This window comes from Quercus suber, unplaced genomic scaffold (genome assembly GCF_002906115.3).
Source record: "Quercus suber isolate HL8 unplaced genomic scaffold, Cork oak 2.0 scaffold_82, whole genome shotgun sequence".
NCBI lineage: Eukaryota > Viridiplantae > Streptophyta > Magnoliopsida > Fagales > Fagaceae > Quercus > Quercus suber.
In genome coordinates, this window is record NW_027069547.1 from 1,556,885 (window position 1) to 1,576,655 (window position 19,771).

At 36.8% G+C, this 19,771-nt stretch overlaps 1 protein-coding gene across 1 annotated transcript; it reads left to right on the plus strand.

Annotated features, from left to right (window-relative positions):
• Positions 1–18,113, plus strand: LOC111983149 (PH, RCC1 and FYVE domains-containing protein 1). The gene is made up of 9 exons (XM_024014810.2): positions 1–595; positions 3,156–3,242; positions 4,808–4,897; positions 5,745–5,825; positions 5,982–6,176; positions 6,328–8,466; positions 11,880–12,026; positions 15,752–16,134; positions 17,630–18,113. The coding sequence occupies exons 1-9, from the start codon at positions 533–535 to the stop codon at positions 17,760–17,762; spliced, it is 3,318 nt and encodes a 1,105-aa protein (XP_023870578.2). The 5' UTR covers positions 1–532; the 3' UTR covers positions 17,763–18,113.
• Positions 18,114–19,771: the final 1,658 nt, after the last annotated feature.

Below are 19,771 nucleotides of genomic sequence, written 5' to 3' on the forward strand. Positions count from 1 at the left end.
CATCAATCGCTTTCATCAAAAACTCACTCTCTCTCTCACTGATCACTCAACTCACTCACTCACTTTCACTACAATTTTTCCCTCTCTTTCTCGCATTTTCTCTCTACATTTTTCTCTCTCCCCCCAAACACAAATTAAGAGAAAGAGAGAGACAGAGAGAGAGAGAGAGAGAGAAAGGAATCTTCGAACCGAACGGAGCTGCTACAGTGAGAGGAAATCTTCGAAAAATTCTCCCTACTTTTTTTGTCTCACATTCTCTCGTCGCCGTTGTAATCGCACTTTTACAGCTTTCTTTCTTCGGATTTAGATTCTGGTTTTTTTTTTTTTTTTTCGGTGGAATTTGTCGTTTATTTGGTAGTGCGTGAAGCTTGAGCTGTGAGAAGATTGGGATCGAATTGCGGCGATTTGGTTCGGCGTGGTTCTTGGAGGAGGAGGAAAAGGCAATGAGTGGAGGAGTAGGAGGAGGAGGTGGTGGTGGTGCATTGGTGGTGGCGAGGGAAGGTAGGGTTTCGTTTCGGAAAGTAGGTTCTTGATGTCACGCAAAGCTGATACAATGGCTAATGAGCAGTCTAGAGCAGAGAGAGAGATTGATTTGGTAAATTTTTATTTTTAAAATTTAATTCATTTCTGAAGTTTTATTTATTAACTTGTTGTTAGCTTGTGTGTGTGTAATTTGTGATTTGTGAAGGTTTATGGTTATATAGTGAAACTAGAAAAATGTTGATAATTTTAGTTCTATGTTTTGGTGTAATATTTGCAATGAGCTCTGGCTTAAATGGAAGTGTTAACTAGTTAATAGAAAAAAACAAAGAAGAAGAAGAAGAAATGGGCAGGCAAAATTTAATAGCGGGTTTTGTCATTTGTGATGGTTTTTAGGAATTGTTAGAATGGTTGGATTAATGGTAGGGAAGGTTATAGGTGTTGTGTGAGTTTTCAACTATGAATTTGGAAGGAAAAAAAAAAGGTTGTAAAAAATTGTTGTCTACTTACTTTTTGCTCTTGTTTATTGCTTGATTGCATTTTTGTGTGGTTAGTTGCTTGCTGCTTTGACATCGTTGAAAACTATTTGCATTTTTGTTTGAGTTATGAATTATGAGAAGTCCTGAAATTAGATTCTACATTGTGTTAGATGCTAGAAAGATTTTTGCCATGGGAAAGAATCAGCACCCTCTTCGGCATCACTGTATTTTAGCACCCTATAGTAGCTTTTGACTTGGAATCCGTGCTTAGATGAGGGAAGCTACACTATTCTATCTTCTCCCTCTTGGCTAATATTGATTTCATACAACTCATTCAAAAAATGCTCCAATGATACCAACTCCCAGTCCCCGACCTTTCTAATAAATAAAGTATTGCAATGGAGGTGTCTGTATAATTAATACAGGGGCATCTCTGTCCCTGGCAATCATGTACAGCTCTTGGTTTTTGTACTTAAGGGTTAACTTTACTTCTATACACTTCCTCCATCCCAAATATATGGCCCTCCATTCCGTTTTGGGATGTCCCAAAATATAGTTCTCTTTGAAAAGTCAATGAATAAATTTCCTAATTTATCCTTTTACTTTATTTAAAATGCCAATACTATTCTTTCACTATAGTTTAAACTAATGAGGGTAGTTTCGAAAACTTGTATCTTTTTAACTAAGTGACAATGCATTAAATGATTTTTCCTTAAAATTTTGGATTTTCTAAATCGGATCAACAATTTGGGACGGAGGAAGTATATATATAAAATTTTCCTTAAAGTATCACCATTCCAACAATCATGCCAAAAATGAATTCTGGTACCATCTCTCACCTCAAGCTAAGTAAAACAAAATTTTTTTTTCAAGCCATCTCTTAGGCATACCCCGAAGGGACCTCTTATAGCATCAGAGCCAAACAACACCATGTTTGTTAGATTACCTTCTCCACAATGTATCTTTTTTATCTACATAATGCCACAACTATTTACCAAGTAATCTTTGACTAAAACCAATAGTCTTTGGATCCCTATGTCCGTTCTAATTAGGATACACACAGTTTGTCTATTTTACCAAATGGAATTTGTGCTCACCTCCTATGACAGCCCAAAGAAAATCTCTTTGCAGTTTTTCCCATATGTTGGCCACACAAACAGGGAAAGGAAACAAAGGTTGTAAGTAAGTGGGAAGGCTAGATAACAGACTCTTAAGACGACCTCCTTTTGATAAATAGAGTTTCAAGTCTCCTTTCTATCTTTTCTAGAATGCCATCCTAAATTCTCTTTCCCTTAAAAGGATCTCCCACAGGTAATCCCAAATATATTATTGGGAGAGAAGAGACATTACATTCCAAAGTATTAGCCAAAATATCCAAATCTGGCTCCTCCCCCACAGGAACCATATTAGATTCAGTTAAGTTCACCTTGAGACTCAAAATAGCCTAAGCACCAAAGAATACACCTCAAATGCCAACTTTGATTGTTATCTGCATCATATAAGGTTTATAATAGAAGATTACTTTTTTTTTTTGATAGGTAAAGTTAATAATGGAAGATTACTTATTAAAAAAAAAGAATAATACTAGAAGATGGGAAATCACTAAAGACTAAACCTTGACATCACTTGTAGAAAAGCTAGCTAAGTAATCTCGTCCTATTCCTCTAAACACCAATATACTAAAAGGTAGAGGAAGAAAAAAAATAACATTAGTGGAAGTAATAAAAAAAGACATATCAATCATGAAAGTAATAGAGACTAGGACTTCAAATATAATATAATAGAATGGATGAATAGAATACATGTGGCTGACTTTGATGAATTTGTTGATGTTCCATAGCCAACTCCAAAAATTTGGGAAAAAAGTTTTGTTTTTGTTTTTGTAAAAGAAAACAAAATATTTCGACAAAGAATTGGTAAAATTAAGTCAGCTTAAGGCATTAAATCTATGATGTTTGCATAGCTTTGTTATTTGTAGTTAGAGCCTTTTTCTCTCCAACAAAAGTAGCATAAGATGAATTTGTTTATTTATTTATTTTTATAAATTCTACTTTTATATGGAACTATATGTCTCTTTTTTTTTTCTCCCTCCTTTTATATTAGAATGCCAACTCTGGTTAGTTTTGTTTTGTTTTGTTTTTTATTTATTTTTTTATTATTTTTAAATTTAGGTTCTTATCTTGTTTTTTACAACAGGCCATCACTGCTCTCAAGAAAGGGGCACAGTTGCTCAAGTATGGACGCAGAGGGAAGCCCAAATTTTGTCCCTTCAGGGTGGCTAATGTAAGGCTTTAAATGTGTCTAAATGTTCATATGCTCTATATTAATTATTAAGCTTTCGTATCAATTTTTCTTAGTTGACATCAAACTAAGTACAATAAGAATTGCCTAGAGCCTTGAAGCTCAACTAGTGTTCAAACCCCCCCAACAACACCAACGACCGCCCCCCCCCCTCCGGGTAACCATAAAAAAAAAGTGGGGTATGTTATATATATATATTTTTTAATTTTACGAAAAGTGAGATAGGTTATTTCATCCTTGTCTATGGAGATTTCTTGAATAACAAGCCTGCTTTCTACCAAAAGAATGGCTACTCTCATTATTGGTCATAAAAATAGTCAAGCATAACATTTAGCTTTTATTGCTTTACCATGCATAGGTTACAATATGCTGGAGGTATCTTCAATGAATTATGTGATGGTATTGCTTAAAGTGTGTTTATCACACCAAAAGTGAAACTAATGAAAAAAAATCATTTTGGCAACCACTTACATTCTTGCTTCATTTAAAAAAATTAGATGCATACATGTATATACATATGATAAGAACATAGGAAAGGGATCTACAAAGGCCTCTGAGACTCATGAAAAAGTAGGAAATTTTTTTAAAATTCAAAGAGAAAGCCTTTCGACAGATGAGTATGTTAAAACTCTGGAGAAAATACCGCCACATGTAAGCAGTCATCAAGACATCCCCAGTGAAGGTTTGCCCAATATCCCTCCCCAAAAAATCTCATTGAAACCTGCGTGCTAATATAGAAACTTATGGCACTGTGATGCCTCCTTGAGTCTTTGTAGTTAGTGTATTCCAAAAAGAGAGCAACAAAAAACCGTATACATGGGCAATCATTGAACTAATAATACTATAAGCCTAGAATTTCTGTTATATCTAAGGAGTAAGCTTTAAAATTAGATCTAAATGCAGAAGAGTTAAGCTTGAGTCATCGGGACTTACTAAGCCATGGTACAGTTCTAACTGAATTTGCTTGCTTAAAAGCACTTTTGAGTCCTTTGTCTACTTCCACCTGACCTCCATGATTAGTTTTTGTCTGGCCTTGGTGTAGAACTTGTCTGTCTTATGGGTACCGAAGTTTCCCTTTCTGCTTTGTCACGCGATAAAAATCAGCATGATATAGAAAATAAATTTTCTTTATGAGGCTTATTGTAGTAGAAAATAATTGAAGTTTTCATGGGTCAGCTGCAATAAGAAGATAAGAAAGCACCCTCCTCTTAGTTTTGAGGGTCATTATCTAGCTATTGCTGCTGCATATATACTGTAAAAGTAATAAAAAACTAACTGTAATTGGGCACATGCATGTTATCATGTTTAGCTGTTATAATATTGCATTAATTCTGTAGAACGAAATTTACTTTCCTACTTAATAAAAAAATCTGTATATGAACTTCCTTTCCTAGACTATCTTTTTAACTGGTTTAGGGTATCTGGAATGTTTCATGTTGTGATCCATTGCACACTCTGTTGCTTCTAATGTTGTTGGCTAGTGAATCCTTTGGTAAGATTCTATACTAAAAAGATATATGCTGTTTCTTTGATTCTGTTTCTTTCAGGATGAATCTGTTCTGATTTGGTTCTCTGGAAAAGAGGAGAAACACCTTAAACTAAGCCATGTGTCCAGAATTATTCCTGGTCAGCGCACTGTAAGTTTATCTATGATCAGATCTACTACACCTCTTTAATGGTATATAATGTATACTGCTATAGATCTGAAGAAAAAAACAATAGCATATGTTAATTTTACAACAGAAGTGAGGTTTCTATCATATGATTCAGCAAATAGCTTGAGAATTTGGTGAATTAGTAGATGAGTGTAACTTAAGCTTTGAAATGATTTGTCTTCAATATTTCATATTATTCTCACAATGTTTTCCACTTAAGTGTAGGTTTATGGCCAAAAATAAGTAGGAAAAAAAAAAGTCCTCAATGGAAAAAAGGACAGCTTTTTTATTATTTTGTACACACCTATTTTTATTTTCAGATTTACATCATAATACTGCATGATTTTTTATTTTTATTTTTGGTTTCATGAGGCTTATGCTTTCATGTGTATCTTTGATTGCATTAACCACTGGAATGTTTCAGTTTAGGAAAGCTGCATCTTCAGTTTGTAAAGAAGCACCATGGTTTGTGTATGTTGATGCTTGATGAATGCCTTCATTTTTTTGGGTGTCACAATTCTTTTACATGATTGCCTATGCACATCAGAACTGCCAAATTCAATCAGGTTTTAGTCTACATCATGTATGCTTTTACCATACATCTCTACTTGCTCGAATTTTGTGTGAGTTGTGTTATAGTTGATTTCACTTGAGTGATTTAATGCTGTTCCAAGAGAAGTTAGTTGTCAATTCTTATGAAAATCCTGTTTCTTAATTACGTTGGATCTTGTACTGATAAAGGATTTTGATGATGTGTGTTATAAAATGCAAATTTTCATCTATTTTGGGGCTGTGAGAACTTTCTGATTGTTCTTGATCTTCACTACAGCCAATATTTCAGAGGTACCCTCGGCCTGAGAAGGAATACCAATCATTTTCTCTTATATATGATGATAGGTCTTTAGATTTGGTGAGCATCTCCTTGTGTACATTATTTTCCTTTTAACTAAATTTTTTCTGAGTTTCAGAGAGCTTTCCTCTGTACTCGTCTAATCTCTAATATCTGACCCTTTAAATTATTAACAGAATCTTTTTCACTCTATTGATCCAACTCTTTTTGTACCAGATATGCAAGGATAAAGATGAAGCCGAGACCTGGTTTATTGGTCTAAAAGCACTAATATCCCGTGGCCGTCACCGAACAGGGAGATCCGAATCAAGAAGCGATGGAGTTTCATCTGAAGCAAATAGTCCTAGAGCAAACACCCAAAGAAGTTCTCCTTTAAGTTCTCCATTTGGCAGTGGTGGGAGTTCACAAAAGGTGGTCTGTTTTTTTCTTACATTTTTCTTTTTCTTCATTATTTGATTTATTAAAAGGTCTTCGTTTGTTCCTAAAGTTTAGTTTTTTTATTCATTTACTGTGCACCACTCTTATATTTGTTGTTTTGAAAAGTTTCTTCTTGTTGATTTAGGATGCGGTTGATCCCCTTCATCTGCGTACACCACATGACAGCCCTCCAAAAATTGGATTAGAGAAGGCATTGTCAGATGTGATATTTTATGCTGTGCCTCCCAAGGTTTTCTTTCCCCCAGATTCTGCTAGTGGCTCGGTCCATTCCCTGTCATCAGGGACCTCAGATGGAATTAACGGACGTGTAAAGGGTACAGGCATGGATGCTTTCAGAGTTAGTTTGTCAAGTGCTGTTAGCTCATCAAGTCAAGGCTCTGGTCACGATGATGGTGATGCTTTAGGGGATGTTTTTATTTGGGGAGAAGGCACTGGCGATGGCATTCTGGGTGGGGGAATACATACAGATGGTAGTTCTTCTGGTGTTAAGATTGATTCTTTAGTACCTAGACCAATGGAATCTGCAGTACAACTTGATGTTCAGAACATAGCTTGTGGTCGGCGGCATGCTGCTTTAGTAACCAAGCAAGGAGAGGTTTTCTCTTGGGGGGAGGAATTGGCAGGCAGACTTGGACATGGTGTAGACTCTGATGTTTCTCATCCAAAGCTGATAGATGGTCTTAAAAATATCAACATTGAACTTGTAGTATGTGGGGAGTACCATTCTTGTGCTGTTACTCTTACCGGTGAAATGTACACATGGGGTGGTAATTCTTATCATTTTGGGCTCCTTGGTCATGGAAACGGAGCTAGTCACTGGGTTCCAAAAAAGTTAAATGGACCTTTGGAGGGAATACATGTTTCATCAGTTTCTTGTGGACCGTGGCACACAGCTGTTGTAACCTCTGCTGGGCAATTATTTACTTTTGGTGATGGAACTTTTGGCGTTTTAGGACATGGGGATCGTAGAAGTGTGTTGATACCTAGGGAGGTTGAATCCCTTAGGGGCCTGCGCACTGTGCGAGTAGCTTGTGGTGTTTGGCACACTGCTGCGGTTGTTGAAGTCATGGTTGGATCTTCAACTTCCAGCAACTGCTCATCCGGAAAGCTTTTTACGTGGGGAGATGGAGACAAATTCCGTCTTGGGCATGGTGATAAGGAAGCAAGACTGGTGCCTACTTGTGTTGCTGCTCTTGTTGAACCCAACTTTCGTCAAGTTGCCTGTGGAGACAGCCTGACTGTTGCACTTACAACTACAGGCCATGTCTACACAATGGGAAGCCCTGTTTATGGTCAGCTAGGAGATCCACAGGCTGATGGAAAGCTACCCATCTGTGTTGAGGGAAAGCTTACGAGGAATTTTGTTGAAGAAATAGCTTGTGGTGCTTATCATGTTGCAGTTTTAACTTCAAGAACTGAAGTATACACTTGGGGAAAGGGTGCCAATGGTCGGTTGGGTCATGGGGATACAGATGATAGAAATTCCCCATCCTTAGTTGAAGCTTTAAAAGATAAACAAGTCAAAACAATTGTTTGCGGCACTAATTTTACTGCAGCTATCTGTCTGCATAAGTGGGTCTCTTGTGTTGATCAATCTTTGTGTTCTGGTTGCCGCCTTCCGTTTAATTTCAAAAGAAAACGACACAATTGTTATAATTGTGGATTTGTTTTCTGTCATTCATGCACTAATAAAAAGTGTCTCAAGGCTTCCATGGCACCCAATCCCAACAAACCCTATCGTGTCTGTTATAATTGTTTTGACAAGCTTCGGAAAGCCACCGAAGCTGACTCTTCCTCTCATTGTGTTCTTAATAGAAGAGGAAGTGTGAATCAGGGACAAAATGAACTTGGTGAAAAGAATGAGAAAATGGATTCAAGATCTAATGTCCACCTTGGAAGGAATTCTTCTTTAGAATCATCTAGAGAAGTGGAAAGTGGATCTTCTAAAAGAAACAAAAAGATAGATGTTAATAGTAGTCGTGTTTCGCCCCTTCCCAATGGTGTTTCTCAGTGGGATGCACTCAATAACTCTAAATATCTCAATCCGGTGTTTGGGTCTTCCAAAAAGTTTTTCTCTGCTTCTCTTCCTGGATCAAGAATTGTTTCTCGAGCAACATCTCCTAAGTCAAGACGATCCAGTCCCCCTCGTGCCACAACACCAATCCCAACTTTATCAGGGCTTAGTTCGCCAAAATTTGTTGTGGATGATGCTAAAAGGGTGAATGATAGTCTGAGTGAAGAAGTTCTAAAATTAAGAGCCCAGGTACCTTGATTATCTTATTTGAATTTTGATCATTTTATGTGTAAACCTTTTTCTTATGTCATATCATGTGTACATCCTTCCTTATTGTTCCTGCATCTGTCTTCAGAAAATATGCCACTGTCCAGTGGAGGATCAGGGATAGAAATCTAAGTGTTCTACATACATAGATATGCAAATAAAAAATAGATATATATATATATATATTTTTTTTTTTTATAAAAGGAAAATTTCATTAGAAAAGCTCAAAAGGCATCACCCGTGTCTATGGCCTATGGGGCGTGTACAACAGGTAAAGCAAAATTAAACACTAAAAGTAGATCAATTAAGCAAGTCAGGAAAAGCAATAAAAGAAAACAGACCTGAAGCATTTTTCCACTCAAACAAAGAATTGAAAAATAAAAGCTTAAGGTAATGAACTGATCTTTCACAACCCTCAAAAGTCTGGGCATTCTTCTCCCGCCAAATACCCTACGAGGCAATTAGGGATCATACCCCAAATCTCAGTATTACTACACCTCTTGAAATTTATTTTCCAACTGGCTAAAAGCTCCATGACACTTTTTGGCATGGCCCAGTAAACCCCAAAGGAGAAGTAGACGATCCACTGTTTCTCCATCCTGCTTCGTTGCAAGTTGCAACACTAATCTATTATAATTAATCTCTGCTTTCAAAGGTTATTGGTTGTGAAGATCTTCCCCAAAGCTGTTGTCCAAAGGAAAAGCTAAGCTTTGTTGGAATTTTAGGTCTCCACAAATTCTTCTAAAGGCCTAATGAGATGGCACATTTAACACCTAGTAGGATTTGACTTCGAAATCCGAGAGGATGGAGTCCAACAAAGAGTATCCACTCCAACCCGTCTTATCTGCCCAGAATAAATTATATCCAAAAAGAAGGCAATCAACTGGATGAACAAAATTGACATTGCAATGGTAACTATTCCCTTCAAAAAAACAAAATGTCCTCCACAAGAATATCCATATTACTTGCAATACGGAAAAGTTTTGGGAAACTCTCCTTCAGCGGTAGCTACCCACACCAAGAGTCATGTTAAAACCTAATTGAAGAGCCATCCTGAACCTTGAAATTAATAAAGTGCTTAAATCTATCTTAACCCATCCTGATTTTCTTCTAGAGGCTTACCCATACAACCCCTGAATACTGTTAGAGCACCATCTCCTCACATGCTACCATATTTATTTTCCACCATCTGTAGCCATAAAGCCTCCCTCTCAGTTGTATACATCCAAAACCATTTGCCCAACAAAGCATGGTTACATTGGACTAGATTTCCAATGCTCAGTCCATTGCTAGAAATTGATGCACAAACAGTTCTCCAATTAACCAAATAGAATTTAAACTCATCTTCAATCCCATGCCATTGAAAATCCCTTTGTAGCTTCTCTATATGCCAAGCAACTCCCATTGGAATAGAGAATAAAGATAAGTAGTAGGTTGGGAGGTTAGATAAGGTGCTCTTTATAATCATCATTTTACCACCTTAGAGAAATACATTCTTTTTTGTCCAGCCAACTGTCTCTCCATTTTCTCTATAACAGCATTCAACACATCTTTCTCCTTGAAAATTGAGCCTAACGGGAGCCCCAAATATGTCATAGGTAGCTTGGAAACTCTGCAGCCCAAAATATCTGACAAACCTTCTACATTTGACACCTTACCTACCGGAACCAGTTCAGATTTATCCAAATTTACTTTCAACCCAAATTGGCCTAGAACCACACAAAAATAGCTTTCAAATGCCAATTTTGTTCCGGGTCAGCCCCACAAAAGATTAGTGTGTTATGCACGAAAAGAATATGTGGGAACATGATTGGATCATCTAGTGGATCATTAATTGTAGACCCCGAAACATAATTACTTCTCTTCTCCCTCACCAATAATCTGCTCAAAGCCACCATAATGATGATAAACAATAATGGGGATAATGGGTCGCCCTACCTCAAATACTAGGACCTAAAATAAAAATACACAATCGATGCCCAAAAAGAAATAAAGCTAAATTAAAACAAATCTTTGATTGTTCTTCCCACATCAGTAATGGCGTTGTACCGAACTCCATGGAGTACATCTGCCATGTTTTGGAGGTGGGTACTGCATTGAATTAGAAATGTACCTGCTACATGATACTCAATTCTAGATGGCTAATATCAAGAGAGGGCTTTTGTAAATTACAACCTGTTGCCATGATTACTCTCTGCATTGTCATAAGTATCAATTTTATTGGTCTGAAAAGGATAATGTACTAACTAAAGGGGTTCTCAACATTATTCCTTTCTCTCTGAAGAAGAAAATGAAATTTAAGCTTAAAAATATGATTTCTAACACCCTGAGCTTAGAGAAGCAGATTACTTAAATCGAAAGAGAAGTATTAAATTACTTTTTCTTTTTTGGTTTACATGATAGGTGTAAAATATCTAAGAGAATTGCAACTGGTGAAACTTGAAGGATCTCAATTATAGATCCTTGGTTCCTGCAATTTATTCATTTTTAAGTACTAATGACCGATGAGAATGTGATCTTTTGTTTTTAGTGAATCCTTCCTTATTCATTCTACTTGAATAAGCACATGTTCAAATTAATGCTCATAAAATATATGGTTTTGACACTTGTCATATTCTGTACCATTAAGTACATAACTCTGTGGTCTGTACTGTCAGTGTCATGCTCAAAGTCACTGTCCAATCATTTGGGGTACCATTTAAAAGGTGACCTGTTGACTTGTCTGCTTGAACACTGCCTAGTATGATAGCTAATATGAAAGATGTTGATTTGCCAGTGTAAGTTTTGGGATTAAAAATAAAATGGTCTTTATAAGCTAATTGAAATTTATTTTATTATTTCTGCCCTTTTATATCCAATTGGATATCTATATAATAGGTGCAAATGTGTGAAAGCTAGGCTACTGTGTATTAAGGCCACAGAAAAGAAAAAAGAACCAGAAGGAAAAAAAAAGGGGTTGTAATAATCAGCATCATGCATTAGTCCTATAATAAATATTTGAAGAATTACCCATAGGTTTTATTGGATAGAGGTGAGTCCGAAGGGCTCTTGTCCGGAAAGTTCCCAACATTAAAAAAAAAAAAAAAAGAAGGAAGAATTGCCTATAGTATTTTTTTAAGGTACTATGACCAGATATTACTATCACCATTGGGTGGTTTTTCTTTTTTTGTTTTTTGTTTTTGTGGGTGGATGGGTACTTTTGCTTGTATGTCTGCATTATGTTTTCCTTGCATGCTTAATTGTTGTAAACAACACATTTATATAATGAAAACTTTGGGCTTGCAAGTTTTTGTCAATCTGTGGTTTTCTAAAACACGTCTATTATCATCTTTGTGAAAGTTCTTTGTACAGAATAGTACTTCTGTGCACTATGGCTAATTGACTGCATGATGTAGGTTGACGATCTTACCCGTAATGCGCAACTTCAAGAAATTGAGCTGGAGAGAACAACCAAACAGCTTAAGGAGGCCATTGAAGTAGCAGGGGAAGAGAGTTCAAAATGCAAAGCTGCAAAGGAAGTAATTAAGTCACTCACTGCACAAGTAAGTTCAATGTTCATGTCTAAACTCTTTATCCAGAATATATTAAATGTGTTTTTACTGTAGATAAAATTTAGCTTGAAAAATTAGGAGGATTTATGTTGTCATTTAATGGGAGTCATTGATTCAAGAAAACTGACATGGGTACGGTGCAGTCAGTTTGGTGAATTTGGAAAGTAGGATCAGTGGACCCTTATTTTATGGATCACAATACTTATCCCAGCAAAAAAAAAAAAAAAAATATGGCTCACAATAGTAAGGGCTTTACATGTTTAATCCTGTTATCTTCTCAGATACTCTGTGTAGGTACATCATTTTTTAATTGTAGGTTGTACCTAAACATGTAAATAGAAAGGAGAAAATTTTGGACTATTTTTTTTTAATATAAGCAATCTTTAAGGTTGATATGGGTTTGATGGGCTTGTTATTAGGTAATGAAGAAGTATATCTTCTAACCAAAAGATGACTTTGTTTTCTGAAAAGCTCTTTTGAATTCCTATTTCGTATTATATTATGTACTTCTTGGGTGAATCTGTCAATGTCACAATGATGATATTCTTGGATATCAAATTCCCTTAGATTTTAACTCCCGTCCATGTTCTGATCAATATTTTGCTACATGTCATGGTTAAATGATTCTATGGAAGAAGTAGGTTGTAGGCGACTGAGCCGAGCCAAGCTTTAGTCTGCTTTCACTAGAGTCAAACACCAAACCACGAGCTCAAGCTTGAGTTGAGCTTGTAGACATGAACTGAAGCTCAAGTTGAGCACTTGAGAGCCTAAACATGGGGTGAGGCTTCTGTCTTGTGCATAGGAGCATAGGACAGGACACAAGGCTGACATGTGTCAGTCCTGTGTCACCTCCAGTGCTTTTTTTGCAATGGAGAGAAGCCAAACCCTAAACATGAGTTGGAGCTTGGGTTGCTGTAAGCTTGTGAAGATGATGAGTATCTTCACAAGCCTCAAAGACAACACCCTTGGGCCTGCCATTTTTGCAAGCTCATGGCCCATCTCAAAGGCTCAAACCGATAAGGGTCCCATTTTTTTTTCCCTGCTGTTCTTTGGCAAATACTGGTCTTAATCAGAAGGGGGCACACAAACAAAACAGACCCACTCCTTAAGTGTATAAAGTCAAAGAGGTTTGGGCTTTATACCAACAGTTGCAGTAGCCTATCTTTTTTTCCTATGTGGGACAAGCGCGCTTCAAGTGTTAAAAGGAAGGAGAGTGAGGCAGTATTTATTGCATACAAGCTCACCCATCTGGCCATCTCCCTCTAATTTGCAATGTGGGACAAGAGACTCCTTCATGAGTGTAATGCTCAAGCCCCATGGTGGTAAGAAATAAATTAATTAAGAAGGAATTCTATAAATGATTGTGTTTACCTGTGGAAATGAAGATCATCTTGCTGAGCCAGCTTGCAAGCACCTTGATGCCTGAGCTTCGCTTGTTTTTCACTAATTGAGCCTGGAAGTGGGCTAAGGCTTTGCTCATTTTGCTCAACAGGCAAGCTTTGTCAAGCATTTGAAATTGGTGTTAAATATAAAATTTTGAAGTCTGAGGATAAATTGGGTGAAATTTTAATCTTGAAATGAGCAATTGAAAGCTGATGCGGAGTTACATACTCATCTCCTTAATCATGCTAAGTTACATTGGTTTCCTTCACCCATAAATTGGGTGCATTCTAGTTCTTGAAATAAGGCGGTAAAAGATTTTGCAAACTTAGGGCTTGTTTGGTTTTAAAAAAATGGTCACTCATTACTCAGTTTTCATCACCCATCACTCATCACTCATTACTCAAACTCTATTTTTTCATTCACTCAAAATAAAACATTTTTGGTTTCATTTCTTGTTTTATGTAACTCAAAATTTTGCAATAATGGTGGGACCCATTTACTGTACTGGGTCAGATGGATAGTTGCCTACCCGCATAAGTTCTCTCTCCTCTTCTTTTTCTTTTTTCCTCTCTTCACTTCTGTGCCTATACTCTCCCCTAAGACCTAAAAATTTTGCCCCCCCTCTCTTTCACTCACTGAATCCACCACTTCTCTCTCCCACATTCCTTAAATCAGAAGGAACAAAGAAATGAGAAGCTCCCTCACATCGACAGGACTGTCCAGCTCCGGCCATCTCTTCCTCCACTCGCCGGTGATCTCCCCTGTACGCTTCTCCCTTTAATTTTCTTTCTTTTTTATTTTTATTTTTTTAATTTTTAGATCAGCGTGTTGGTGTGTGGGTATAGATCGGTTTGCTGGGTTTTATGGGTCAGATCGGTTTGCTGGGTTTCATGGGTCAGATTGGCGTGTGGTTTGTGGCTAGTTGTGGCTTGTGGGTTGTGGCCTGTGATGCGTTGGTTGTGGCCTGTGATGGGTGTTGTGGATGACCGTTGTTGAGGTGGGTTTGTGGTGGTGATAATTATTTTATTTTATTTTAATTTGAGTCGTGGTGGGCTGGTTGTGGTTGCGGCAGTGGGTGGTGGGTGGTTGTGATTGGGTTGGTTGTGCTGATGGAGTTGGCTGGGTTTGGGGTTGCTGGGTTTGTGTTTGGTTGATTTGGGGTTGCTGGGTTTGGGGTTGTTGGGTTCGGTGGTGGAGCTAGCTCGCTGGGGATGAAGAGGAAAGTGAAAATGAGAAGAGGCTGAGAGAGGGAAGTGAGAAGAGGAGCTCCAACAGTAATAACTCAGCCTGTTCCGGATGTGACAATGCACTGGCGAAGGGGCCCACAACTTCATCTAATTTACCGACTTGCCACTGAAACTCAGTTTTTGAGTTTTGAAAACAGGTGAAACCTGTTTTCAGTTTTGGTCACTCACATCCATTTTACTGAGTTTTTGAGTGATGAAAACCGTGATTCAAAACTAATCCAAACAAGTGTTGAGCAGTGGGACCCACAAGATTTGGATGATGAAAACAGAAAACTGAGTGATATCACTCAAAACTCTCTTCATCCAAACAAGCTCTTAAGATGCATTAAATAAGAAATCTTTTGTGCATCTCATAGACCCCACAGGAATGGGGGAGTCTTGTGCATTGGGTACAACCTTTTTCTTGTGTGTATCTCATTAAAAATAAAATATTAAGCATTAGATATTTCTTAGTTTTGATTTGTGGTTTGAGCCTTCTGGCCAGTACATAAGGCTTAAACTTAGACCACCTTCAAGGTATGAGTCCTATTTGATTATTTCCTATTCATATCATATACAAAAATGTATTCCCTCATTTCCCCCTCTAAGGCCGTTTCATTTCTAACTGAAAGTTATACGGTGGGGTGAGGATATATATGTTGACTTAATCAGGCATCTGTTTTCTAGAATAAGCTTTTGTATCTATGGATGGGGGTTCTGTGTAATTTAATTCTGAAGTCATAGTGCTTAAACCCAAAGCATCTGACATCTGGCTTTTGCTAGTGCCATCACCTTTTTGAACAATGCTTTGGATGTATATACTTTTATCACATGAGGTAAACATCATGGAGGAAAAGGAGTCTTGGTTTCCAGATCAAGCACACAAAATTGTCTCTCATTTTTGTATTTGAGTTGTACGAAGTTTGATTAATAAGAATAGAAAAAATGGTGGAACAGTCAGGATGATAGTTGGGCAGGTTTGAAGTGCTGCTATAATGCCTTATGCTTTTTAAATTTGAATGTCACTGTTGTTGTCACTTCCCATGGGATTAAATATATTGCATATATCAGAACTCATCTTAATTTATGTTCTTTTATCTATGATAGTTGAAAGAAATGGCTGAAAGGTTACCTGTTGGTGCTGCAAGAAATAGCAATTCACCTTCCTTTGGTTCTTCCAGCCCCCCTATTACTCAGGATGTTTCTACTGCGGCCACCGACATGCTAAATGGTCACATGACCTGCCATGAACTGGATTCAAAAGGGTCAAGCAGCTTGGTGATTTCTAATGGGTCAAGCACAATTAGTAACCACACCTCAAGTCACTCTGAAGTGCTGCACCCAGAAGCAACTGCTAGGAGTAAGACCAGAACAGCAAAAGGTGAACCCACAAATGGGGATGAATGGGTTGAGCAAGATGAGCCAGGTGTTTATATCACCCTTGTTTCGTTACCTGGAGGTGCCAAAGATCTTAAGCGTGTCCGCTTCAGGTATGTCATAACCAAATGTGACCTAGTTTCTTTTTCCCTAAGATGTTTCATGTACTCAAACCTAGGCAGACATTTTCCCCTCATCTGGATTTGGTTCAATCCTGAAAACATTCATGCCAGTTTAATGATAAAGCATAAGGGTTATAATTCTGGTATACAAGAACAACAGCAAAGTAAAAGATCACAAGACTGATTTCTAAGTTAAACTAATCCAAAAACTACAGCATTGTAGTTTGAGAGTTTGATTGTACTTCACCCTGAGTACACCCCCGGTGTACTTTGTTTTGATTTTTTTAAATAAAATTTTTGTTACTTATACAAAAAAAGAAAAGAAACAAAGACAGAAAAATAACTTTATGCCAAAGTCACTGCTATAGTGATCTCAGAGCAAGAAGCTGCAACTTGACAATGACTCGAGGCCTTTGGAGGTCACAAGTTTTCTTTTTCCACAATCTCACTAGATGCACCACGAGACATAATGAAACAACAAATCATGCCATTACAGCCTCACCACTACCTTCCTTAACACATACAATACCTATCAGCTATAACGTTATTATGCTTTCTGTGATTATTCACAGTCAAGTCCAAGAGCTGCTTGACATGCCTTATGTACTGCATTTGGTTGGGAAGAAACACAGGGCTTTTGATGGTGCGGAGAAGTCTTTGGGTGAAGTCATGTAGAATTTGCTCCATGTTCTGTCCTGTTAGATCTTGAGTCACTCTTCTTTATGAATCTTCAATGTCTTTTTGTGACTTTATTGGTGTTCTTAATTTTAGATCTTAAGTATTCCTCTTTCTTCTTTCTTCTTTTTCTTCTTTTATGGGACTTAGCACACACCCACATGACACACACTAAACTAATTTAATATCAGTTTGGGGCATCACAGCTTTCACATTCACCCTCAATTTTAAAATCATGTAACAGAGTAGCAGTATTAGTTTTAGGCATCCAATTGACACTGAACGTGTAGTTTGTGAATGTTATATGATTCACAATGAGAAAGTATCTCCTGCGTCCGTCCTATACAGCATCCCTCTCACAGACATGTGGGTTCCTATACAGCACCCCTCTCACAGACATGTGAGTGGGACCCACATGTCTGTGAGAGGGATGCTGTGTAGGATGGACGTATATGAAAATTTTTTGATCCGCAATAGGAAGGGCCTGAAAATTACTTTACATATAGAAAGATGGCATTGGATTTGCTTCGGCTTTAATCAAGCTTTCCAAACTTTCTCCACATTCTAAAGCGTTTTTCCTATACAAAGAATTAGAGTTAAAGCCATTTTCTAATGGATGACTCAAGATAAATCTCATTGCAAATATTTACTGTTTTTCAATTTGGTTACTTTATGTTGGGTACTGGTCTCATGAGCCAAATCTCTCATTATCATTGCTGGAAAGATTTGAGTATGATATTTCTTGTAAGTAATGAAATTGGTTATCATCAATGATTATTTACCTTTAGTGCCTTTTTTCCTCTAACTGCAGTCGGAAGCGGTTTAGTGAGAAAGAAGCAGAACAGTGGTGGGCATTAAACAGGGCTAGAGTATATCAGCAGTACAATATTCCGATGGTTGACAAAGCAAGTGTTGGCATGGGAAGGGAAGGTTTAGCTCATTGACCTACAAGATTCAAGGTGTAAATGAGTTGGCAGTTTCCACATTCGAAGCTTCAAAATTGAAGGATTTTTTTTTTCTTCCCCTTTTTAATTCAGCTTTTAAGCTTGTCGGAAAAAAGAGCCGAATACCCCCAATTTTGTTTTCACAGCAGGGAGGGTTGTATTTCTTCTTCCCTAAGTCAATTCTTTTTTTCTTTTCCCCTCCGTAAATGCATCCCTCCTTTTCTCTCTGTTTTCTGAGGCAAGTTGTGAAGTTGTTAGTCATGTAAATTCTTTGTAAGTAGGTTACTGGTGTTATATTCAAAACTTTCTTGTAAATTTGTAATGTCAATGCATCTTCCATGTTTCTTTGAAGTCCAATTGTTTCGGGGTAAAAGCAGCTAAACCGAATGCGGATTATAAATAAAGCAAGCCAGCTATAATATAGATACAACAGGACATCTAGGCTCGGAGTATCTTCTATTTATTTTTTATTTATTTATGAAAATGAGCAATTTTGGTTGCTAAGAATGAACAATTTTGTTAAAGATGCTGGGTTTATTTTAATTATCTAATGGCTCAAGAGGCCCAATTGTTATTATGAAGCCTAAGCATGATTGTCAAAATCCTGATAAAAGAGCCTATAAGTTTGGACTTTGAAGTTTGTCATTTATTCATATATTGGTGAGTAAGTAGTCGGCAGTACCTTTTATAAGTAATGTGTCACAATTATTTTCTTTCTTTGATTCTTTAACATATATTATTATTGATGATTTTTTTAATACAGAAAATAAAATCTTACAAATCTGTGTCATGTCTAACTATCCGATCCATGAAACCCTCTCACCGATACTATAAAGGATCCTGATCTTGACTATTTTGGCCCCATGCATATGTAACCCTAACTCCTATAAGTTATATATTGTCCAATGAATTATGTGAACCGGATAATCCTCTGGTAGGTGAAGCAGAGGCAGCACTTTGTGCTATCAAGAATGCCATTGAAAATGGTTGATGCTTGGAATATGATAGGTCCATTGAGTATTGCAGAGGTGATTGTAGATATTTTGGATTTTGAAAAGTGTTTTGATGCTTTCTCCTTTTCTTTTATATAAAGAGAGGGCAATGTTTTAGTTCATCTTTTAGCCCAATAGACTACTTTTGTGAATTGGGTAGGGCTAGTTTCCATCTCTACTATTCCTTTCTTAGTTATTCAGGTTGTGGAGAGCAGGGACGGCTTGATGCATTTGGGGGCCTAAGGCGAAAATTAATTATCTTGTTTCATATGGAAAATTACTATTAATTAACGTAAATCACATAGATTAAATTCGACAAAACTTTTTATATTTGTTGATGTAGTAGATTGACGGTAGTAAGTAAAAAAATTATGTTAGTGGTGAATTTAGTTGAAAACTAGTAAAAGTTTGCTAATTTGACTATTGTGAAAAATGTTGCGAATTTTTTTGTGGATTGCTTTTTTTATTTATTTATTTATTTATTTATTTATTTTTTTTAGAAGTGCTACATTCACAATATTTTTCATAACAAATCTTAGGTGTTAAGTTACTTCTTATTTTCTATTTGAAACTATCACTAAATTTTTTTTTTTTTTTTTGCTGACAATAACAACCCTTAACAATCTGCTATTTAAGATTTTTTTGTAAAAATGTTATGAAAAATGTTATGGACATAGCATTTCTTTCTATTTTTTATTTGTTTTCATTAGATAAGAAAATATTATTTTATTTATTTGTAATATTTCGGCTTAATTAATACCATTGGTTAAAATTTAGGGGCTTTTTTTTTTCACTTGGGGCCTTAGGCGACTGCATCAATGACTTACGCATTGAGTTGGCATTGTGGAGAGAGATGGTTCCAAGCCCTCCTCCCTTTGTATTCTGGTGTTCATAAATAAAGTTTTTATTTTGCAAAAAACAAAAAAAATGTAGTGCTTGCACATTTTTTAGGTTTCCTTGGAGTTGCACCAACTATACTTGCCTTCTATTCAAGCTTGACTAAAGTTTGAAGTCAAA

What these genes read in the sequence shown, in the direction of transcription:
- LOC111983149 (XM_024014810.2), top strand. Translation starts at nt 533, where the DNA reads ATGTCACGCAAAGCTGATACAATGGCTAATGAGCAGTCTAGAGCAGAG. An exon ending in CAGAGAGAGAGATTGATTTG is followed by an intron (nt 596 to 3,155) that starts GTAAATTTTTAT and finishes TTTTTACAACAG; the next exon opens with GCCATCACTGCTCTCAAGAA. An exon ending in GTCCCTTCAGGGTGGCTAAT is followed by an intron (nt 3,243 to 4,807) that starts GTAAGGCTTTAA and finishes TGTTTCTTTCAG; the next exon opens with GATGAATCTGTTCTGATTTG.